The sequence below is a fragment of the Amia ocellicauda genome, chromosome 4 (assembly GCF_036373705.1).
Source record: "Amia ocellicauda isolate fAmiCal2 chromosome 4, fAmiCal2.hap1, whole genome shotgun sequence".
Classification (NCBI taxonomy): Eukaryota; Metazoa; Chordata; class Actinopteri; order Amiiformes; family Amiidae; genus Amia; species Amia ocellicauda.
This window is the reverse complement of record NC_089853.1, coordinates 127,168-155,155: the sequence shown is the minus strand read 5'-3', so window position 1 is coordinate 155,155 and position 27,988 is coordinate 127,168. Positions and strand designations below refer to the sequence as shown.

The 27,988-nt window shown below is 45.8% G+C and overlaps 1 protein-coding gene across 2 annotated transcripts; it reads right to left on the bottom strand.

Annotated features, from left to right (window-relative positions):
• Positions 1–9: 9 nt before the first annotated feature.
• fads2 (fatty acid desaturase 2) lies at positions 10–27,894 on the bottom strand. 2 transcript variants are annotated; one of them, XM_066700322.1, is made up of 13 exons: positions 27,764–27,894; positions 13,174–13,483; positions 6,206–6,316; positions 5,343–5,540; positions 5,063–5,164; positions 4,508–4,633; positions 4,293–4,353; positions 4,053–4,129; positions 3,694–3,791; positions 3,498–3,594; positions 3,264–3,343; positions 2,646–2,771; positions 10–2,284 (listed from the first exon to the last, which is right to left on the bottom strand). In XM_066700322.1, exons 2-13 carry the CDS (start codon positions 13,390–13,392, stop codon positions 2,233–2,235), a joined length of 1,347 nt encoding a protein of 448 aa, XP_066556419.1. In that variant the 5' UTR covers positions 13,393–13,483; positions 27,764–27,894; the 3' UTR covers positions 10–2,232. The 2 variants fall into 2 exon arrangements, with proteins under 2 accessions (XP_066556419.1, XP_066556420.1); XM_066700323.1 differs by lacking the exon at positions 27,764–27,894 and adding an exon at positions 27,274–27,723.
• Positions 27,895–27,988: the final 94 nt, after the last annotated feature.

Genomic DNA, 27,988 nt, shown 5'->3' with positions numbered 1-27,988 from the left:
AGAGTCTGGTTTAAATTGTTTTGCTTGTTTATTGTTGTTTATTCTATCTTTGTCTAAGGTGGGTGGGCAGTTAAGTCCTGTGCGTAACCATCATATGAAGAACCCCCCCTCTCTCCCAGACACAGACAGACATTTAAAAAAAATTGAAAATTGTAATTTGAAATGATCTTATTATTACTCAGCACTGTAAGCATAACACACACACACACTGACACACAAACACGGGCTGTCTGTGTGTCTGTCCTTCTGTCTGTCTGTAAGGGTCCTGTTTTCTTCCATCCCATCTCTCTCACGATTGCTTTCTCTCCCTCTCTGTCTGTCTCTCTCTCTCACAAACTTTCTGCTTCACTGTAATCTCATGTCTTTGTGTGTGTTGGTGTGTCTGTCTGTGTGTGTTAGTGTGACTTTCAGTGCATCAGTGTGGGTATCAGAGCATCAGAGTGACTATCAGTGTGACTGTCAGTGCGTCATTGTGGGTGTCAGTGTATCAGAGTGACTGTCAGTGTGACTGTCAGTGCATCAGTGTGGGTGTCAGTGCGTCAGTGTGACTGTCAGTGCATCAGTGTGGGTGTCAGTGCGTCAGTGTGGGTGTCAGTGTGGGTGTCAGTGTGACTGTCAGTGCATCAGTGTGGGTGTCAGTGTGTCAGTGTGACTGTCAGTGCATCAGTGTGGGTGTCAGTGTGACTGTCAGTGCATCAGTGTGGGTGTCAGTGTATCAGAGTGACTGTCAGTGTGACTGTCAGTGCATCAGTGTGGGTGTCAGTGCGTCAGTGTGGGTGTCAGTGTGTCAGTGTGACTGTCAGTGCATCAGTGTGGGTGTCAGTGCGTCAGTGTGGGTGTCAGTGTGGGTGTCAGTGTGACTGTCAGTGCATCAGTGTGGGTGTCAGTGTGTCAGTGTGACTGTCAGTGCATCAGTGTGGGTGTCAGTGCGTCAGTGTGGGTGTCAGTGTGACTGTCAGTGCATCAGTGTGGGTGTCAGTGTGACTGTCAGTGCGTCAGTGTGGGTGTCAGTGTGACTGTCAGTGTGGGTGTCAGTGTGTCAGTGTGTCACTGTGCCACAGTGACAACATTCTAAAGATCTAAGACCGAAGAATCAGTTTAAATTGTATTTCTTTTTTTCCTTATCAAATGTATTGCATATCCTACTGACGTGTTTCTTTTTATATATATTACTCTATAACTATGTATTATTGTTTTTTTGTATTTGATTTTTTTTTTTGTTTTTCACTCTGCTATCGAATCTGAGGCAACCATGCTGGGTGGGGACGTCCCCTCTTGGCCGTTTGAGCCCCTCTCTAAGATGGCAGAGGCTCAGTGTTAGAGAGACTGACACAGCACTAGAGCCCGGAGAGACGGGTTTGGTACAGAAGGCGAGAGGGCTGGGGCTGGGAGCCACCCTCCCTCTCTTTCTCATCCTCTCTTTGTGCCAGAGGATGTGGAGAAAGAGAGAGGCAAGCAGTGGGACTCCCGGCTTCTGGCCCTCTGACCTTTGACCCCAGGGCTTGAGCAGGGGTCGTCACTTTGAAACAAAATGGACACCTTCCAGAGAAGCAGTCGCTCTCACTGCACTGTGACAGACAGGATTACTAAAACTGTGTATTTTAAACAAAATACAAATACACCCAAAACACACACATACAGACCCACACTCCTCGTTAAATAACCGCATAGTTAAATTAGTCTCAGTATTAATACATTCGAGAGAAACTATCAAAGACTACACAGCCACTGGGGCTGCAGAGAAGGCAGAAATGTGTCCAGCTTCTTGTTTCCTGTCCAGGAGACTGACTGGCTAATGACACACAGCCTGCTGTGACACATGACAGGACGTAGGAGTGGCTAAGCCACTGATGGGACTCTGTAAAACGAGGGGGTGTGGGGGCTGGGGTAATTAACAGGATTCATTATAAAATACAAAGGAGCAAACAAGCCAATTACAGCACCTGATCAGATGAGAGGGTACATTGTCTAGCCAATCACAGCCCTGATTATTGATATATGAGTGGAAACTTTATGAACAGATAATCCCTGTCTTCCCTCCTCTCTCTGGCTGTTGTAAAAGGGTCAGTAGCTGCTCTATTGACTGGCACTGAGTGATTGCCTAATTGCTTAAAAGCAAAATGTCTTGATTGCTCAGCTGTTTGATTGGATTGGAGTGGGTGTTGTGCTTTAAGAGCTAGGAAAGGAAGACAAACAGATGGACAGACAGACAGATGGATGGGGTGGGCAGGATTATTTGTGGAGGTATGCATCTAGCCACAGATCTCCAGACGTCCTCAGGGAGCTGTGAGAGAGTGAGAGGGCGTGCATGGGGTTAATATAACTGCAGTGGTCAGCAGTACTGTACCTGTGTGTGTGTATATACTGTACATATGTTATAATGTGGTTGATTAGTTTATGTATATTGTGATATATTCGTACATTTTATTTCTTGTATTTACTTTTGTCTTAATTTATGTTAATTGTTGATAGAATGTTCTATCATTGCTTTGGCAATATTGTCTTAAGCAGTCATGCCAATAAAGCTCCAGAAAATTGAAACTGCATGCGTGTGTGTGTGTGCGTGTGTGTGCGTGTGTGTGCGTGTGTGTGCGTGTGCATGTGCATGTGCATGTGTGCGCTGTGATTCATGGTCAGCGTGTTACCTGACGATGTCAGTGAAGCCCTGCCAAAGCCCCTTGACGCGGTACGGCACTCCATGTCTCTCGCATAGCTCCCGCACCTGCAGGGCCACGCGCCAGTAATTGTGTCTGGGCATCATGGGAAACAGACTGAGAGAGAGAGGGAGGGAGGCTGTTACTACAGGACAGTGCAGACTGACAGCTCAGCGTAGGACAGTCCAGTGTATCGCAGGGCTGGACTCTACTGTGTATGACAGCACAATATAGCACATTAAGTCCAGTGTATTAGAGCACAGGACAGTACAATCCTGTCTGACCCCTCAGGGCCGTCGAGGCACAGACTAGGCCGCCCAGTTTGCAGACCCCCGTCCCCGAGGGAGGACCGCAGACGCAGCACAGTAGAAGACCACTCTGATCTGCACGCTGCCTGGCCTGGCCTTGAGCCGCAGACCCCAAGAGACTCGCTCTCCCCGCTGTATCTGTGAGCCGGGGGAGTCTGTGCTGCTCTTCTCAGAGCCCAATGGTTTGCTTTTACATTTTGTATCACTAAGTGATATTGTTCTTTTAATCTGTGACGCACTGGGGCAGCCTGGACACAATACAGATGTGCTGATTTCTGTGTGTGTGTGTGCTTGTACTCACTGGTGTTCGATCTGGAAGTTGAGGTGCCCACTAAACCAGTCGTTGAAGAGGCTCTGCTCGATGTTGCAGGTGGCAGCCAGCTATAGGGGAGGACACTGTCAGTCGCCATCTTGTGTGCGCTGTGAAGCGTGTTCTGAGTGTTGTGGAGGGTGGGCATGCATTGTGCATAGGGTGTGCTGTGCTGTGCTGTGCTGTGCGGTGCTGTAGAGTGTTGTGTTGTGCTGTGTACTGTACCTGCATGGTGATCCAGTCCTGGTGTCTCTCATGCTCGATCTCCATTGGAATGTGATTCATCTGGGTCACCCACACAAACCAGTGACTCTCCAGGAACCTGAGAGAGAGTGAGTGTGTCTGTCAGTCAGTCAGTCAGTGTATCAGTCAGTCGGTCAATTTGTAAGCCAGTCAGTCAGTCAGTGTATCGGTCAGTTACCTGACGAAGCTGATGAGAGCAACAGAGCCCAGGACTCCGTACAGGGGAATATAGCAGCTGAAATAGCGCAGGTAATATGTCACTGACCAGAGCAGGTCCTGAAGGAGAGAGGGATGGAGAGGGCGTGAGAGAGGGAGGGGGGGGGAGAGAGGGATAGGCAATGGAGAGAACAGGAGAGGCATAAGACAACTGATGTGTTCAGTTTAAAGCTGTAGTATTATTATTAGTATAAGCAGCAGCAACACTGGAGTGGTATCAGTAATCACAGGAGCGGCTGTGTCAGCAGCAGCAGCAGTGACAGTGACAGTGACAGTGACTGTAACAGTGGCAGCAGCAGGGCTGACAGCAGCTCCACTCACCACCCAGTCCCGCCGGGAGATCATGGTTTGGACGATCTGGATGTGGAAGTAAACTGGAATCAGGAGAGGGGGTCCAACTGGGGGGAGAGAGAAATGAGGTATTATTACCCCTAATACTGTACAGGCACACTGTACACTGACTGACTGACTGACACACTGACAAGAGGGACCCTAGAGAGGGGAGACAGAGGGACAGCAAAGAGGGGACAGAGGGACAGCAGAGAGGGGACAGAGACTCACTGAGGAAGAAGTACTGATGCTGGTAGTTATAGGGCAGGTACTTCAGCTTCTTAATTCCGTACTGCAACACAAACAGAAACACACTGTTACACACTATTACACACACAGACACACAATACAACATACGCTTTCAAACAACAGGCTGTCCGATTGACCAATACACACATGAGAGTGTGTTAGTGTGTGTGAGTGTGATTGAGTGTGTGTGTGTTGACCTCCACAGGCTGCGTCTTCCCCAGGACGAAGGTGTGCAACATGTTGACATCAGGGTCCTTGCTGAAGATGTTGGGCTTGGCGTGGTGCTGGAAGTGACGGTGATTCCACCAGTTAGCAGAGGCTCCCTGAGAGGAAAGAGAGTGGGAGAGAGAACGCAGCACATCAATCATGTATAATAATTTTATATGTTTATTATTTGTAAAGCTATATAATGTTATTGTGTTTAATTTCAATGTACCCAATTGCATTGGCAATACTTGTGTGTAAACATCTCATGCCAATTAAGCTTGTTTTGAATTTGAATTTGAATTTGAGAGAGTCAGACACACACATAGGCAAATGCACAGAGCACCCTTATCCAGAGCGACTTACAAAACATAAGAGTGCAACAATACAGTGTAGTTCAGAGCATAATTCAGTTTACAAATTCCAGTTTACACAAGTGTATAGGAAATATACAATAAACAATACAAGTCCTACATCCTAGATAGTAAAATCTACTGGACTGCACTAGACTGTAGTATACTTATACTGCACAGCCGCCCCACTCTCACCTTCAGGTGTCCGATAACGAACTTGTGCAGCAGGTGGTTCCAGCGGGACGTCCTAAACACAGACAGGTGACCAAAGTCATGCTGCAGCCACCCAGCCTGAGCCTGGAGAAAGAGAGAGGGAGGGAGGGAGGGAGAGAGAGGAGATAAATGAATGCAGTGGACAGAGACTCTACTTCTCTTTCTCACCTTCACTCTTGCCTTCCCCTCCCCCTCCTCCCTTACCCCCCAACCCCTTCCCCTTCTTATCTCCCTCCACCCCTCCACCTCTCTCTCACAGTACCTGGGAGGTGGCCAGCAGTCCCGCCGTGAGCAGCGTCTGGACCCAGCCGGTACCGAAGGTCCACAGCAGCCCCAGCGCCCCCAGCTCCAGCAGCAGAATGTGGCCCAGGTGCAGCCAGAAAAACCAGAAGTCAGCCTTGAACAGCCCAGCCTGCTCCACAGACTCGTGCAGGGCCCGGAAATCCTGCAGCAGAGCTGCCTGAGGGAGAGGGAGAGCCAGAGGGAGAGAGAGAGAGAGGGAGTAGGAGAGAGAGGGAGTAAGGGAGAAAGAGAGAGGGAGAGAGGGGTCACGGTGTCTGGTGTGTGCCAGTGTGGGGAGTCAGTTTCAGGGCCTGGTTAATTATTCAGTGCTGAGCTCGTTAACTCGGCAACCCAATACAGTGTAATTAGACTAACAAGCTAGGCTAACAAGCTGTCAATCACCAGGCTGAACTGGGGGACTGTACCATCCTGCATTGATGTGGGGGCACAGTTAGAGCCTCTCTCTTTCTGTCTCCCTGACTCCATCCTCCCCTCTCAACCTCTCCCTCTCTCTATACCTTTCTCTGTCTCAGTCTTCAATACTCCCTTCATCTCTCGCCCTGTTTCTACTGCAGACTGAGAGACATGATGACAAGAGTGGGTGTGGTCACCAGCACTGGGTGTGACCAATGGCAGTGGGCGTGTCTTGTGCAGTGTGAGCATGGCGAGAGATGGGATTGGTCCATCCTCTCACTCTGTTGTGGGGGTTGTTGAAGTGTCATGTTTGTCTTTGTACGAGGTTACATAATATCCCAAATATATTCTTATTATTATGTCTTATTATACATTAGTCATGTGTGGGTGTGGCCTGCTGGGAAGGGTGTTGGAGGGGGCGGGACTCACATTCTTCTTACGATCCTGATTGGGCTCTCCCGGCGCAAGCTCTCCAATCAGCAGCGGCTTCAGGAACTTCCTCACGAAGTTGGGTTCAGGGTGGAAAGCTCTGAACGCATCCTGAGAGAGAGAGAGAGAGAGACAGAGGGGTTAATATAGACTACTGTAGAATATTAGTGCAGAGATCAAGTGAGAGAGAGAATAACATGGACACAGACTTTACTCAACACTATAGCACAGCAACGGCACTGACAGAGAGAGAGAATATTATTACTGTTATCTTACTATGTTATATATTACTTTTATTTATTGAAATAAGAACATAAGAAGAACATAAGAAAGTTTACAAACGAGAGGAGGCCATTCGACCCATCGTGCTCGTTTGGTGTCCATTAATATCTAAGTGATCCAAGGATCCTATCCAGTCTGTTTTTAAATGTTCCCAAACTTTCAGCTTCTACCACATCGCTGGGGAGTTTGTTCAGATTGTGACTACTCTCTGTGTAAAGAAGTGTCTCCTGTTTTCCGTTTTGAATGCCTTGAAGCCCAATTTCCATTTGTGTCCCCGGGTGCGTGTGTCCCTGCTGATCTGGAAAAGCTCCTCTGGTTTGATGTGGTTGATGCCCTTCATGATTTTGAAGACTTGGATCAAGTCCCCACGTAGTCTCCTCTGTTCCAGGGTGAAAAGGTTCAGTTCCTCAGTCTCTCAGTAGGACATTCCCTTCAGACCTGGAATAAGTCTGGTTGCTCTCCTCTGAACTGCCTCTAGAGCAGCGATATCTTTCTTGAAGTGTGGAGCCCAGAACTGTCCACAGTATCCAGATGAGGTCTAACTAGCGCATTGTACAGTCTTAACATTACTGCCCTTGTTTTAAATTCTACACTTTTGACAATATACCCTAGCATTGTGTTTGCCTTTTTTATTGCTTCCCCACATTGTTTGGATGGAGAAAGTGAGGAGTCCACATAGACTCCTAGGTCTTTCTCATGCGTTACTTCATCTAGATCTGTACCTCCTATAGTGTAATTATAGTGGACATTTTTGTTACCTGCATGTATTACCTTGCACTTGTCCACATTGAATTTCATTTGCCAGGTGTCGGCCCACAACTGAATATTATCTAAGTCCCTCTGAATAGCCTGTGCTGCCAAGATTGTATCTGCTGAGCCACCTATTTTAGTATCATTGGCAAATTTGACAAGTTTGCTAACTATCGCAGAGTCCAGATCATTAATATAGATTAGAAAAAGCAAAGGCCCTAGTACTGATCCCTGTGGATCTCCACTGACAACCTCACTCCAGTGAGAAGCAACTCCTCTAATCGACACCCTCTGTTTCCTATAAATCAACCAGTTCATAATCCATCCACTTACATTACCCTGAATGCCTACAGCTTCCAATTTGAGGATCAGTCTTTGGTGTGGAACCTTATCAAAAGCTTTTTGGAAATCTAAGTATATCATATCATATGCTTTCACCTGATCTACAGCTGCAGTTGCATGTTCAAAAAATTCTAATAGATTAGTAAGACATTATCTGCCTCGTCTAAACCCATGTTGACTATCTCCAAGAATATGGTTTTCATTAAGATGCTCCTCTACTTTCAGTCTAATAATTTTTTCCAACATTTTACAGGTGATGCAGGTGAGACTGATTGGTCTGTAATTTCCTGGCTCAGTTTTGTCCCCTTTCTTGTGGATTGGTATGACATTTGCTGTCTTCCAGTCAGTTGGCACATCCCCTGTTCTAAGTGTAATTTGGAATATTTGAGTTAGCAGCCTATAAATAATTTCCCTCATTTCTTTAAGTACTGTTGGAAATATCCCATCTGGCCCAGGTGATTTGTTTGTTTTTAATTCTGCTAGTCCCTTTAGTACCTCCTCCTCATTTATCCTGATCTCTCTTAGGATTTGACTGGACTGATTGTCAACCTGTGGCATGTTATCTGTCTTTTCTTTTGTACAAACCTCTGTGAAATACTCATTTAGAACATTTGCCACATCTTGTTTGTTTTCCAAGATACCTCAATTTTTGCCCTTTATCTGTTTCACTTCCTCCTTTATTGTCCTCTTGCTGTTGTAATATTGAAAAAAGCTCTTTGCATTAGTTTTAGCTCCAAGAGCTATGTTTCTTTCTATTTCCCTCTTTGCTTTCCTGATCCCTTTCTTAAGATCTCTTCGCAGCTCAACACATTCTTTGTATTTTGTTTCATCCCTATCCCTTTTGTATGCGCTATACAACATTTTCTTTCTCTTGATATTTTTTTTGCATACCTCTATTAAACCATTTTGGACAGTGTTTTTTGGTTCTCAATTTGCTAAGTTTTTGTACAAATTTCTCCTGAGCCTCAAGTAGTATATTCTTAAAATATACCCATCCCTTTTCAACTGACTCTGTATCCAATGTGCTCCAGTCTACCTCTTCTAAGTGCCACCTCATACCTTCAAGGTTTGCTTTTCTAAAATTGTAGACCATTGTTTTAGACTTGGACCTTGTTTTTTGAAAGAATGCCTCAAAGCTAACCATATTGTGATCACAATTTGAAAAGATCAAGTCAATACATGCGCTCTCTTTGGTTGGTTCCCTGACAAATTGAGTTAGAAAGCAGTCATTTACCATCTCAACCATTTCTATTTCTGCTTCTGTCGTCCCCACTGGGCTTTCCCAGTCTAAGTTTGGGAAATTGAAATCCCCCATTATAACAGCCACATCCTTGCTACATGCAGTCCTGATTACACTGTACAATGCAGCATCTTTCTGAATATCTGAGTTGGGTGGCCTGTAACACACTCCTACCGCTAATCCTCCAGATCTCTTGATCAAAAGTTTCACCCACAAAGATTCTGTTCCGTTACTGGGATCTAATACAAGTTCTTCTGCCTCAATGTCATTTTTCACATATAATGCTACCCCACCCCCTCTTCAATTTTGCCTGTCTCTCCTAAACTGCGTGTATCCTTCCAACTTGTATTCATCCCCATCATTTTCCTTAAGCCATGTTTCTGTCACTCCTACAACATCATAGTCACACGCCAGCACTGTGGCTTCCAAGTCTAACATCTTGTTCCTTATACTCCTGGCATTGAGGTACAAACATTTCAGGACTTTCCTACTAGCAGTTTCCCTTGGTTTTATTTCCTTAGAGGAACATCTCCCATTGTCAGAGCTCCCTGCCCCCCTGGTTCCTAGTTTAAATGATTCTCAATTTCACTGCACATACGCTCTGCCAATGCATTAGCCCCCCTTCTGTTTAGATGTAGACCGTCCGGTTTGTACAGGTCCCATCTATCCCAGAAGACCAATGCTCCATAAACCTAAACCCCTCTTCCCTACACTAAGCTTTCAATATTCCAATATTTTCCGGTTTATATGTATCAGTTATCTCACATGCTCTGGCAATACTTGTATGCAAATGTCATGCCAATAAAGCTTGCACTGAATTGAATTGAGAGAGAGGGTAGGGGGTTGTTACAGAGGGGTACAGAAGGAGGCGTGTTAAATGTGAAACGTATAATCTGTCAATAAAGCTGGTTTTAATGGAATGGGGGCGCTGGGTGAGAAACAGCACAGAGGGAGGTAGACCCGGGGGATTACTGATGAGGGTTATTGCTGTGACTGCAGGGATGTGCCGAGCCTCTGCGCGGCACTCACCCCAGGGTCACATGACCCGTGCTCCGTGACCGGCAGTAACCCCAGACACGGCCCGGCCGCGCGGAAGCGCCAACACGAATTCCTACAGAGACTCTTGCGACGCTTCTAACTACTACGTTGCTTGCTTTTTTCTAGATTGATGTGATTAATACTTATTAATTTATAACTGATTAAATAATAATAATTATAAGTGCCGTCCTGTTCATACGGTGGAAACATTCCAGTACGAAAGATATACACTAATGATTATTGTTACTGTTGAAATACAAATTTAAATAATAATGGTAATACAAATGTTTTTACTAAGAAGTGCCGAATGTTAATAAAATGGGAGCATAGGTGCACTCGATAGCCAATCAGCAGTGAGGACTGTCTGCCTCCACAGCATGGCTACGAGGTAGTAACCAGCACGAATTTTATCGGCATTTAATTGCATAAAAACAAAGTGAAAATGCGTTTCTTTTAAAATATAAAGTCATCACAGACAGACATGTGTATCCGTTCTGGCTTTGTGGAGCGGATTGTAATCAATTAATCAATTACAACGGATTAGAATAAATTCATACATTACAGCGGATTACAATCAATTAATCAATTACACAGCGACAGTGTGTGACTGGAAAGAGACAGAAACGGACTAAGCTCTGTACTGGCCACTGCACTCTGGGTCTGATGTGCATATACACACACACACACTGACTGACTGACATACTCACACTAACTGACAAACACAGAGATGTTGACAAACACACACAAGTATAAGAATATACTACTTGAGGCTCAGGAGAATTTTGTACCAAAACTTACCAGAAGATGGCAAATACCATTCCACAAGAAAGGGGACAAAACTGAGCCAGGAAATTACAGACCAATCAGTCTCACGTTCATTACTTGTAAAATGTTGGAGAAAATGATTAGACAGAAAATAGAGGAGCATCTTAATGAAAACCATATTCTTGGAGATAGTAAACATGGGTTTAGACGAGGCAGATCATGTCTTACTAATCTATTAGAATTTTTTGAACATGCAACTGCAGCTGTAGATCATGTGAAAGCATATGATATGATATACTTAGATTTCCAAAAAGCTTTTGATAAGGTTCCACACCAAAGACTGATCCTCAAATTGGAAGCTGTAGGCGTTCAGGGTAATGTAAGTAGATGGATTTTTGAATTGGTTGATGTCTAGGAAACAGAGGGTGTCGATTAGAGGAGTTGCTTCTAACTGGAGTGAGGTTGTTAGTGGAGTTCCACAGGGATCAGTACTAGGGCCTTTGTTTTTTCTAATCTATATTAATGATCTGGATTCTGGGATAGTTAGCAAACTTGTCAAATTTGCAGATGATACTAAAATAGGTGGCTCAGCAGATACAATCTCGGAAGCACAGGCTATTCAGAGGGACTTAGATAATATTCAGTTGTGGGCCGACACCTGGCAAATGAAATTCAATGTGGACAAGTGCAAGGTAATACATGCAGGTAACAAAAATGTCCACTATAATTATACTATGAGAGGAACAGAACTAGATGAAGTAACGCATGTGGACTCCTCACTTTCTCCATCCAATGTGGGGAAGCAATAAAAAAGGCAAACAGGATGTTAGGGTATATTGTCAAAAGTGTAGAATTGAGAACAAGGGCAGTGATGTTAAGACTGTACAATGCACTAGTTAGAGCTCATCTGGATACTGTGGACAGTTCTGGACTCCACACTTCAAGAAAGATAGGCAGTTCAGAGGATAGTATTTAATGGACACCAGACAATCACAATTGGGTGAATGGCCTTCTCTTGTTTGTAAACTTTCTTATGTTCTTATCAGACCCTGTTCTTTTGGGTATCAGGTTGAACTGTAGCACAGTACCGCAGCACAGTGAGACCTTGAGACAGTGACTTTGTTTACAGACATACAGTTCTTCAGCAGCTATTTCCTATGCATGATCAATCATAATAATCACAATCATATTTAAAGATGAATTCTCCCCACTCAGCTATCCCTGAAGGAGTCTGTTGTATTTTTACAACAGAGTTTTATTATGCTTCTTGTGTTTTTGATTGTTTTCCTCCTTGCTCCCTTTACCGTAGCCCTTGACTGTGACCCAACATCTTGACAGCACTTAACTTTTACCGTCCAGGATGTAGGACCTCACTTACTGTACTTACCTGTGTAAATTGGAAGTTGTAAAATGTATTATGTATTATATTTTGAATTGCTATGTTTTATGTAAGTTGAATTTGTAATGTTTGATGCCTTGTACTTAACTGTGGCGTCTGTCAAGAAATAAAAATAATAATAATAATAATAATAATAATAATAATTATTATTTTAAAAAGCTTTTCAAAGACTCTAGTTATTCGTATGATTACAGCACTGTCTCACACTGTCACTGCACTGTTACACACTGTCTCACACTGTCACTGCACTGTTACAAACTGTCACTGCACTGTCACAGTCCCACACTGTCACTGCCACACAGTTGTACACTGTCACACACTGTCACTGCACTGTTACAAACTGTCACTGCACTGTCACACTGTCCCACACTGTCACTGCCACACAGTTGTATACTGTCACAGTCACTGCCACACACTGTCACTGCACTGTCCCACATTGCCACACACTGTCCAACACTGTCCCTGCCCCACACTGTCACTGCACTGTTACACACTGTAACTGTCACACAGTCACTGCACTGTTACACACTATTAGACACTGTCACTGCACTGTAAGACACTGTCACTGGCACTGTCACACACTGTCACTGTCCCACATTGCCACACACTGTCCCACACTGTCACTGCCCCACACTGTCACTGCCCCACACTGTCACTGCTCTGTTACACACCGTCATACACTGTCACTGCACTGTTACACACTGTCACTGCACACACTATCACTGCACTGTCACACAGTCACTGCACTGTCCCACACTGTCAATGCACTGTTACACACTGTAACTGTCACACAGTCACTGCCCCACACTGTCACTGCACTGTTACACACTGTTAGACACTGTCACTGGCACTGTCACACACTGTCACTGCACACAGTCACTGCACTGTCCCACACTGTCAATGCACTGTCCCACACTGTTACACACTGTCATTGTCAAACACTGTCACTGCCACACACTGTCGCACACTGTCACTGTCACACACTGGCAATGAGACCTTGTTGGACTGTTCTTTCATTGCACAGTACTAGTGACTGTCCTGAAGTCCAGTCCAGTCCAGTGGATATACAGTACAGTGTGCTGTGTGGTGCTATACAGTGCTGTGTGAAACACTGGAAGAGCCCAGACTGTGGGGACAGAGGGGTGTTGTTACCGTGGCATCCTCCCCGGCATAGTGGCTGATGACCCTGATCCCCCCTGGGTGCCGCCTGGCCCAGTCCGAGATGTTGTACACCTTCCTGTCAATCACCAGCCACTGGTCAGTGCGGTGGTTGTGTCTCTGCACCTCCTCCCAGGTGAACACACCCCCAGACCCCCCCCCACCACCACCTCCACTTCCTCCAGGCTCCGTCTGCTGCCCTCCCCCTCCCATCACTGTGTCTCTTTCTCTCACACTGCTCCCTCTCCCTCTCTCCCTCTCTCTCTCTCTCTCAGGTCTTCAGGTGTCACTTTTCTTCTTCACACTGCAAGAGAAGAATCAGACAATTAAGATGCTGATACGCTGACTGACTGACACACTGACTGACTGACTGACAGACACACTGACTAAGAGATGAGCCGATCCGTTCATACAGCTTATCGAACAGTATCAGAGAGAGGGAGGGAGTGAGAGAAAGGGAGGATATGTGCAGTTGTATTGTGTGTGATGTTTGTTGCCCTTTGCACCATCACCTCATGGTTTTGGCAAAATGTCTAAATAATCCAGGTCAATGTGGCTCTAATGACACACACACAACACACACACACATAACATACACATCACTCACTCGCTTAATCAATCACACTCACAATCTCACTCACACTTATGACATTATTATTATTATTATTATTATAAAGGTTTCATAACCAAATAACAGGTTGACAGATCAACTGAGCAATAATAGTTAGCCACACACATACAGTGGGGGAAAAAAGTATTTGATCCCCTGCTGATTTTGTACGTTTGCCCACAGTCTATAATTTTAATGGTAGGTGTATTTTAACAGTGAGAGACAGAATAACAACAACAAAATCCAGAAAAACGCATTTCAAAAAAGTTATAAATTGATTTGCATGTTAATGAGGGAAATACACTCACCTAAAGGATTATTAGGAACACCTGTTCAATTTCTCATTAATGCAATTATCTAACCAACCAATCACATGGCAGTTGCTTCAATGCATTTAGGGGTGTGGTCCTGGTCAAGACAATCTCCTGAACTCCAAACTGAATGTCTGAATGGGAAAGAAAGGTGATTTCAGCAATTTTGAGCGTGGCATGGTTGTTGGTGCCAGACGGGCCGGTCTGAGTATTTCACAATCTGCTCAGTTACTGGGATTTTCACGCACAACCATTTCTAGGGTTTACAAAGAATGATGTGAAAAGGGAAAAACATCCAGTATGCGGCAGTCCTGTGGGCGAAAATGCCTTGTTGATGCTAGAGGTCAGAGGAGAATGGGCCGACTGATTCAAGCTGATAGAAGAGCAACTTTGACTGAAATAACCACTCGTTACAACTGAGGTATGCAGCAAAGCATTTGTGAAGCCACAACACGTACAACCTTGAGGCGGATGGGCTACAACAGCAGAAGACCCCACCGGGTACCACTCATCTCCACTACAAATAGGAAAAAGAGGCTACAATTTGCACAAGCTCACCAAAATTGGACAGTTGAAGACTGGAAAAATGTTGCCTGGTCTGATGAGTCTCGATTTCTGTTGAGACATTCAGATGGTAGAGTCAGAATTTGGCGTAAACAGAATGAGAACATGGATCCATCATGCCTTGTTACCACTGTGCAGGCTGGTGGTGGTGGTGTAATGGTGTGGGGGATGTTTTCTTGGCACACTTTAGGCCCCTTAGTGCCAATTGGGCATCGTTTAAATGCCACGGCCTACCTGAGCATTGTTTCTGACCATGTCCATCCCTTTATGACCACCATGTACCCATCCTCTGATGGCTACTTCCAGCAGGATAATGCACCATGTCACAAAGGTCGAATCATTTCAAATTGGTTTCTTGAACATGACAATGAGTTCACTGTACTAAACTGGCCCCCACAGTCACCAGATCTCAACCCAATAGAGCATCTTTGGGATGTGGTGGAACGGGAGCTTCGTGCCCTGGATGTGCATCCCACAAATCTCCATCAACTGCAAGATGCTATCCTATCAATATGGGCCAACATTTCTAAAGAATGCTTTCAGCACCTTGTTGAATCAATGCCACGTAGAATTAAGGCAGTTCTGAAGGCGAAAGGGGGTCAAACACAGTATTAGTATGGTGTTCCTAATAATCCTTTAGGTGAGTGTAAGTATTTGACCCCTTCGACTTAGTACTTGGTGGCAAAACCCTTGTTGGCAATCACAGAGGTCAGACGTTTCTTGTAGTTGGCCACCAGGTTTGCACACGTCTCAGGAGGGATTTTGTCCCACTCCTCGTTGCAGATCCTCTCCAAGTCATTAAGGTTTCGAGGCTGACGTTTGGCAACTCGAACCTTCAGCTCCCTCCACAGATTTTCTATGGGATTAAGGTCTGGAGACTGGCTAGGCCACTCCAGGACCTTAATGTGCTTCTTCTTGAGCCACTCCTTTGTTGCCTTGGCTGTGTGTTTTGGGTTATCGTCATGCTGGAATACCCATCCACGACCTATTTTCAATGCCCTGGCTGAGGGAAGGAGGTTCTCACCCAAGATTTGACGGTACATGGCCCTGTCCATCGTCCCTTTGATGCTGTGCAGTTGTCCTGTCCCCTTAGCAGAAAAACACCCCCAAAGCATAATGTTTCCACCTCCATGTTTGACGGTGGGGATGGTGTTCTTGGGGTCATTCCTCCTCCTCCAAACACGGCGAGTTGAGTTGATGCCAAAGAGCTTGATTTTGGTCTTATCTGACCACAACACTTTCACCCAGTTCTCCTCTGAATCATTCAGATGTTGGCAAACTTCAGACGGGCCTGTACGTGTGCTTTCTTGAGCAGGGGGCCTTGCGGGCGCTGCAGGATTTCAGTCCTTCATGGCATAGTGTGTTACCAATTGTTTTCTTGGTGACTATGGTCCCAGCTGCCTTGAGATCATTAACAAGATCCTCCCATGTAGTTCTGGGCTGATTCCTCACCGTTCTCATGATCATTGAAACTCCACGAGGTGAGATCTTGCATGGAGCCCCAGACCGAGGGAGACTGACAGTTATTTTGTGTTTCTTCCATTTGCGAATAATCGCACCAACTGTTGTCACCATCTCACCAAGCTGCTTGGCGATGGTCTTGTAGCCCATTCCAGCCTTGTGTAGGTCTACAATCTTGTCCCTGACATCCTTGGACAGCTCTTTGGTCTTGGCCATGGTGGAGAGTTTGGAATCTGATTGATTGATTGCTTCTGTGGACAGGTGTCTTTTATACAGGTAACGAGCCGAGATTAGGAGCACTCCCTTTAAGAGAGTCTCAGCTCGTTACCTGTATAAAAGACACCTGGGAGCCAGAAATCTTGCTGATTGATAGGGGATCAAATACTTATTTCCCTCATTAACATGCAAATCAATTTATAACTTTTTTGAAATGCGTTTTTCTGGATTTTTTTGCTGTTATTCTGTTTCTCACTGTTAAAATACACCTACCATTAAAATTATAGACTGATCATTTCTTTGTCAGTGGGCAAACGTACAAAATCAGCAGGGGATCAAATACTTTTTTCCCTCACTGTAAGCGCGATCTATAGAGGAGTAGAGGACAGCGTTTGAGTTACAGACGGGACCCCGATAGGTGATGTCACTGCAGGCGTGTTCGATATATATATATGATATGGAAAAGGAGGAAGAGGAAGAGAGAGGATATCTGTGTGTACGTGTCCGTTGATGTGTGCTCCCCTCCTGAGTGGAGCTGCTCTGTATCGGTCCTGTCTGTATCTGTCTGTTTATGATCGCTATTATAATTGAAGTTGTTTCTATTCTGATGTGGACCATTTGAAGACACATACTGGATGTGAATGTGAGAGAGATGAGCAGAGAGCGGTGACAGAGCGAGCAGGTCCGCTCCTCGGCCTCCGTGGACCGGACCCATGCGCCGCTGCTCCGTGCGGACGAGTCGTGACGGGGTATGAGAAACACTGTGATTCAGTTTACAGCTGGACAAATGTCACCAACATAGTTTTACATTAACCACACTTCTGGTCCATTACACAGACTGGCACACTCACCTACACAAATACAGACTGTCACACACTCACACATACAGAGACTAACACACACACAGAGACTAACACACACTCACCATCACACACACAGATTGTCACACACTCACACACACAGACTAACACACACACACACACACACACAGACTAACACACACACACACAGAGACTAACACACACACACACACACACACACACACTCACACACACACAGACTAACACGCACTCACACACACACAGAGACTAACACACACACAGACTATCACACACATACACACACAGTCACACACTCACACAAACAGAGACTAACACACCCTCACACAAACAGACTGTCACACACTCACACACACACACAGAGACTCACACACACACAGACTATCACACACATACACACACACTCACACATACAGAGACTAACACTCACACACACACAGTGTCGCACACACACACACACAGAGATTATCACACACACACACACACACAGACTATCACACACATACACACACTGTCACACACAGAGACTAACACACACACACACACACACAGAGACTAACACTCACACACACACAAACTAACAAACATACACACAGATTAACACACACACACACACAGACTGTCACACACACACACACACAGAGACTAACACACACACACACAGACAATCACACACATACACACACTGTCACACACTCACACACACAGACTAACACACACACACTGTCACACATTCATTCACACAGACTGTCACACACTCACACACACAGACTAACACACACACACACACACACACACAGAGACTAACACACACACAGACTATCACACACATACACACACTGTCACACACACACACAGACTATCACACACATACACACACTGTCACACGCACAGAGACTAACACACACACACACACAGACTAACACACACACACACACACACAGACAATCACACACATACACACACTGTCACACATTCATACACACAGACTGTCACACACTCACACACACAGACTAACACACACACACACAGAGACTAACACACACACTGTCACACACACACACACAGAGACTAACACACACACAGACTAACACACTCACACAGACTGTCACACACACACACAGACTAACACACACACAGACTATCACACACATACACACACTGTCACACACACAGAGACTAACACACACACAGACTGTCACACACTCACACACACAGAGACTAACACACACACAGACTAACACACTCACACACACAGAGACTAACACACACACACACACACACACAGACTAACACACACACACACACACAGACTGTCACACACTCACACACAGACTAACACACTAACACACAGACTGTCACACACTCACACACAGAGACTAACACACACACACAGACTGTCACACACTCACACACACAGAGACTAACACACACACACACACACACACACACAGACTAACACACACAGACTGTCACACACTCACACACACAGAGACTAACACACACACAGACTAACACACTCACACACACAGAGACTAACACACACACACACAGACTGCCACACACACACACAGACTAACACACACACACACACACAGACTGTCACACACACAGAGACTAACACACACACAGAGGCTAACACACACACACAGACTGTCACACACTCACACACAGACTAACACACTAACACACAGACTGTCACACACTCACACACAGAGACTAACACACACACACAGACTGTCACACACTCACACACACAGAGACTAACACACACACACACACACACACACACAGACTAACACACACACACACACACACACACAGACTAACACACACACAGACTGTCACACACTCACACACACAGAGGCTAACACACACACACAGACTGTCACACACTCACACACAGACTAACACACTAACACACAGACTGTCACACACTCACACACAGAGACTAACACACACACAGACTGTCACACACTCACACACACAGAGACTAACACACACACACACACACACAGACTGCCACACACACACACACACACACACACACAGACTAACACACACACAGACTGTCACACACTCACACACACAGAGACTAACACACACACAGAGGCTAACACACACACACAGACTGTCACACAATCACACACACAGAGACTAACACACATACACACTGTCACACACACAGAGACTAACACACACACACACACACACACACACAGACTATCACACACATACACACACTGTCACACACTCACACACACACACAGACTGTCACACACTCACACACACAGACTAACACACACACACAGACTGTCACACACACACACACAGAGACTAACACACACACACACACACACTGTCACACACAAACACAGAGACTAACACACACACACTGTCACACACACAGAGACACTGTCACACACTCCCACACAGAGACTAACTCACACATAGACTGTCACACACACACACACAGAGACTAACACACACACACACACACAGACTGTCACACACACACACACACACACTGTCACACACACAGAGACACAGACTAACACACTCACACAGACTGTCACACACTCACACACACACAGACTATCACACACTCACACACAGACTAACACACTCACACACAGACTGTCACACACACAGAGACACAGACTAACACACTCACACAGACTGTCACACACTCACACACACACAGACTATCACACACTCACACACAGACTAACACACTCACACACAGACTGTCACACACTCACACACAGAGACTAACACACACAGACTGTCACACACTCACACACACAGACTAGCACACACACACACACACACACACACAAACTAACACACACACACAGACTGTCACACACAGAGACTAACACACACACACACTGTCACACACACACACACACACAGACTGTCACACACTCACACACACAGACTGTCACACACTCACATACACAGAGACTAACACACACACACAGACTGTCACACACACACAGAGACTAACACACACTCACACACACAGAGACTAACACACACACACACACACACAGACTGTCACACAGTCACACACAGAGACTAACACACACAGACTGTCACACACTCACACACAGAGACTAACACACACACAGACTGTCACACACACTCACAGAATAAAACACACACACACACACACACACAGAGGCTAACACTCACACACACACAAACTAACACACACACACAGACTAACACACACACACAGACTGTCACACACACACACACACTGTCACACACACAGACTGTCACACACTCACACACACAGACTAACACACACATACACACAGAGACTAACACACACACAGACTATCACACACATACACACACTGTCACACACACACACACACAGACTATCACACACATACACACACTGTCACACGCACAGAGACTAACAAACACACACACACAGACTATCACACACATACACACACTGTCACACGCACAGAGACTAACAAACACACACACACAGACTAACACACACACACACACACACAGACTGTCACACACACACACAGACTATCACACACACAGACTGTCACACACACACACACACTGTCACACACACACACACAGACTAACACACACACACACTGTCACACACACAGACACTGTCACACACTCCCACACAGAGACTAACACACACACAGACTGTCACACACTCACACACACAGACTAGCACACACACACTGTCACACACTCACACACAGACTGTCACACACACACTGTCACACACTCACACACATAGACTGTCACACACACACACACAGAGACTAACACACACACACACACACAGACTGTCACATACACACACACACAGAGACTAACACACACACACACACACACTGTCACACACACAGAGACACAGACTAACACACTCACACAGACTGTCACACACTCACACACACACAGACTATCACACACTCACACACAGACTAACACACTCACACACAGACTGTCACACACTCACACAGACTAACACACACACAGACTGTCACACACTCACACACACAGACTAGCACACACACACATACTGTCACACACAGAGACTAACAAACACACACACACTGTCACACTCACACATACAGAGACTAACACACACACACACACACACACTGTCACACACACACACACACACACAGACTGTCACACACTCACATACACAGAGACTAACACACACACACAGACTGTCACACACACACAGAGACTAACACACACTCACACACACAGAGACTAACACACACACACAGACTGTCACACAGTCACACACAGAGACTAACACACACACACACACACAGACTAACACACACACACACACACACACACACACACAGACTAACACACACACAGACTGTCACACACTCACACACACAGAGGCTAACACACACACACAGACTGTCACACACTCACACACAGACTAACACACTAACACACAGACTGTCACACACTCACACACAGAGACTAACACACACACAGACTGTCACACACACACACAGACTAACACACACACACACACAGAGGCTAACACTCACACACACACAAACTAACACACACACACAGACTGTCACACACACACACACACACAGAGACTAACACACACACAGACAATCACACACATACACACACTGTCACACACTCACACACACAGACTAACACACACACACACAGACAATCACACACATACACACACACACACAGACTAACACACACACACACACACTATCACACACACAGACTGTCACACACACACACACACACACAGACTAATACACACACACACACACACTGTCACACACACACACTATCACACACACAGAGTGTCACACACACACACACACACAGACTAACACACACACACAAACACAGACTAACACACACAGACTGTCACACACACACACACAGACTAACACACACACACACACACACTGTCACACACACACACAGAGACTAACAAACACACACACACTGTCACACACACAGAGACACTGTCACACACTCACACACAGAGACTAACACACACACAGACTGTCACACACTCACACACACAGACTAGCACACACACACAGACTGTCACACACAGAGACTAACACACACACACACACACTGTCACACTCACACATACAGAGACTAACACACACACACACACACTGTCACACACACAGACTAACACACACACAGACTGTCAAACACTCACATACACAGAGACTAACACACACACAGACTGTCACACAGTCACACACAGAGACTAACACACACAGACTGTCAAACACTCACACACAGAGACTAACACACACACAGACTGTCACATACAGAGACTAACACACACACACACACACAGACTGTCACACACTCACACACACAGACTGTCACACACTCACAAACACAGAGACTAACACACACACACAGACTGTCACACACACACAGAGACTAACACACACTCACACACACAGAGACTAACACACACACACACAGACTGTCACACAGTCACACACAGAGACTAACACACACAGACTGTCACACACTCACACACAGAGACTAACACACACACAGACTGTCACACACACACACAGACTAACACACACACACACAGACTGTCACACACACACACACAGAGACTAACACACACACACAGACAATCACACACATACACATACTGTCACACACACACACACACAGAGACTAACACACACACAGACTATCACACACATACACACACTGTCACACGCACAGAGACTAACACACACACAGACTAACACACTCACACAGACTGTCACACACTCACACACACACAGACTAACACACACACAGACTATCACACACTCACACACAGACTAACACACACACACACACACACACACACACAGACTAACACACACACAGACTGTCACACACTCACACACACAGAGGCTAACACACACACACAGACTGTCACACACTCACACACAGACTAACACACTAACACACAGACTGTCACACACTCACACACAGAGACTAACACACACACAGACTGTCACACACACACACAGACTAACACACACACACACACAGAGGCTAACACTCACACACACACAAACTAACACACACACACAGACTGTCACACACACACACACACAGAGACTAACACACACACAGACAATCACACACATACACACACTGTCACACACTCACACACACAGACTAACACACACACACACAGACAATCACACACATACACACACACACACAGACTAACACACACACACACACACTATCACACACACAGACTGTCACACACACACACACACACACAGACTAATACACACACACACACACACTGTCACACACACACACACAGACTAACACACACACACACACACACACACTGTCACACACACACACAGAGACTAACACACACACACAAACACAGACTAACACACACAGACTGTCACACACACACACACAGACTAACACACACACACACACACACTGTCACACACACACACAGAGACTAACAAACACACACACACTGTCACACACACAGAGACACTGTCACACACTCACACACAGAGACTAACACACACACAGACTGTCACACACTCACACACACAGACTAGCACACACACACAGACTGTCACACACAGAGACTAACACACACACACACACACTGTCACACTCACACATACAGAGACTAACACACACACACACACACTGTCACACACACAGACTAACACACACACAGACTGTCAAACACTCACATACACAGAGACTAACACACACACAGACTGTCACACAGTCACACACAGAGACTAACACACACAGACTGTCAAACACTCACACACAGAGACTAACACACACACAGACTGTCACATACAGAGACTAACACACACACACACACACAGACTGTCACACACTCACACACACAGACTGTCACACACTCACAAACACAGAGACTAACACACACACACAGACTGTCACACACACACAGAGACTAACACACACTCACACACACAGAGACTAACACACACACACACAGACTGTCACACAGTCACACACAGAGACTAACACACACAGACTGTCACACACTCACACACAGAGACTAACACACACACACAGACAATCACACACACACACAGACTGTCACACACACACACAGACTAACACACACACACACAGACTGTCACACACACACACACAGAGACTAACACACACACACAGACAATCACACACATACACATACTGTCACACACACACACACACAGAGACTAACACACACACAGACTATCACACACATACACACACTGTCACACGCACAGAGACTAACACACACACAGACTAACACACTCACACAGACTGTCACACACTCACACACACACAGACTAACACACACACAGACTATCACACACTCACACACAGACTAACACACTCACACACAGAGACTAACACAGACTGTCACACACTCACACACACAGAGACTAACACACACACACACACACAGTCTGCCACACACACACACAGTCTAACACACACACACACAGACTAACACACACACAGACTGTCACACACTCACACACACAGAGACTAACACACACACAGACTGTCACACACACACACACAGACTAACACACACACACACAGACTATCACACACATACACAGACTGTCACACACTCACACACAGAGACTAACACACACACACACACACAGTCTGCCACACACACACACAGTCTAACACACACACACACAGACTAACACACACACAGACTGTCACACACTCACACACACAGAGACTAACACACACACAGACTGTCACACACACACACACAGACTAACACACACACACACAGACTAACACACACACACACAGACTATCACACACACACACAGACTAACACACACAGACTGTCACACACTCACACACACAGACTAACACACACACACAAACACAGACTAACACACACACACACACACACTGTCACACACACAGAGACACTGTCACACACTCACACACAGAGACTAACACACACACAGACTGTCACACACTCACACACACAGACTAGCACACACACACTGTCACACACTCACACACAGAGACTAACACACACATAGACTGTCACACACACACACACACACACACACAGACTAACACACACACACACACACAGACTGTCACACACACACACACACACAGAGACTAACACACACACACACACACTGTCACACACACAGAGACACTGTCACACACTCACACACAGAGACTAACACACACACAGACTGTCACACACTCACACACACAGACTAGCACACACACACAGACTGTCACACACAGAGACTAACACACACACACACACATACTGTCACACTCACACATACAGAGACTAACACACACACACACACACACACACACTGTCACACACAGACTAACACACACACACACACACTGTCACACACACAGACTAACACACACACAGACTGTCACACACTCACACACACAGACTGTCAAACACTCACATACACAGAGACTAACACACACACACAGACTGTGACACAGTCACACACAGAGACTAACACACACAGACTGTCACACACTCACACACAGAGACTAACACACACACAGACTGTCACACACTCACACAGACTAACACACACACACACAGACTAACACACACACACACAGAGACTAACACACACTCACACAAACAGACTGTCACACACTCACATACACAGAGACTAACACACACTCACACAAACAGACTGTCACACACTCACATACACAGAGACTATCACACACATACACACTGTCACACACACAGAGACAAACACACACACAGACTCTCACACACTCACACACACAGAGACTAACACACACACACACTGTCACACACACAGAGACTAACACACACACACACACAGACTAACACACACACACAGACTGTCACACACACACACACACAGACTATCACACACATACACACACTGTCACACACTCACACACACACACACAGACTGTCACACACTCACACACAGAGACTAACACACACACACAGACTGTCACACACTCACACACAGAGACTAACACACACAGACTGTCACACACTCACACACACAGACTAACACACACACACACACAGACTGTCACACACTCACACACAGAGACTAACACACACAGACTGTCACACACTCACACACACAGACTAACACACACACACACAGACTGTCACACACACACACACACAGAGACTAACACACACACACACTGTCACACACTCACACACAGAGACTAACACATACACACACTGTCACACACACAGAGACACTGTCACACACTCACACACAGAGACTAACACACACACACACACAGACTAACACACACACACACACTGTCACACACACAGAGACACTGTCACACACTCACACACAGAGACTAACACACACACAGACTGTCACACAGTCACACACACAGACTAGCACACACACACACACAGTCACACACACAGAGACTAACACACACACTGTCACACACATACAGAGACTAACACACACATAGACTGTCACACACACACACACACACACAGAGACTAACACACACACACACAGACTGTCACACACACACACACAGAGACTAACACACACACACACACACTGTCACACACACAGAGACACTGTCACACACTCACACACAGAGACTAACACACACACAGACTGTCACACACTCACACACAGACTAACACACACACACACTGTCACACACACACAGAGACTAACACACACAGACTGTCACACACACAGAGACTAACACACACACACACACACACACACACACACAGAGACTGTCACACACACTCACACACAGAGACTAACACACACAAGCTCATGCACTAACACACACCTAAATATGGACAGAAATAAATCTATAAATATGCATCTCTCTCCCTCTATAAATCTATTTATATATAAAGAAAGGGGAGGGCAGGTGCAGGAGGGGGTTTCCTTATACAGCTCGGCACCCAGTTCACCCCTACTTCCATCCATCCATCCATCCTGGCACACTTATTCACTCTCTCCATCCCTCCTCCACTTACCAACCCACTGTTTAATTCATATTCATATTCACTGCTTGCATTGCGTTGATTCAAGGGATCATTCCCGATCCGCACGGAGCACCGTGAACAGATGGACAGAAAAGGAAAAAGAATCCACCCGCTTCTCCGTCTCCCTCTCTCCATCCCCGTCCTCACCTACGTCTCTTCGTCCGTTTCTATCTCTTAGAAGGATTCGCTCCCTCCCTCCTTCCCTCCCCGTTTCTCTGTCGCTCTGGTTCTTCTTAATGGATCTTAAAAAGTTTTCCTTTTCTCTCTCTCCACCTCACTCTTTCTCTCTCCATCTCACTTCTTCTTTCTTTACTCGTTCTTCTCTTTCTCGGCTGCCACCACTTCACAGCTCTGCAGCATTACCGTGAAGATAATAATAATCATAATGTCTGCTCGACATATAACCGATCGAGGCGGCGCACTACCATTTTATGTATGCATTTATTTTCTTATTTACAGGATACACCGCAAATACACTCACCTGCTGCTCCCTCTCTCTGTCTCTCTCTCTGTCACTCATTCACTATCTTCCTTTGTAAGGTCTCCCTCACCTTCTTTCAGGGCTTGTGTAACTGAGAGATTTCCCACGCCAGCATCACTGTTGAGCGTGCCGCCCCCCCCCTCTCTCTCTCTCTCTCTCTCTCTCTCTCTCTCTCTCTCTCTCTCTCTCTCTCTCTCTCTCTGTCCTCCGGTATCCTGGCGGATC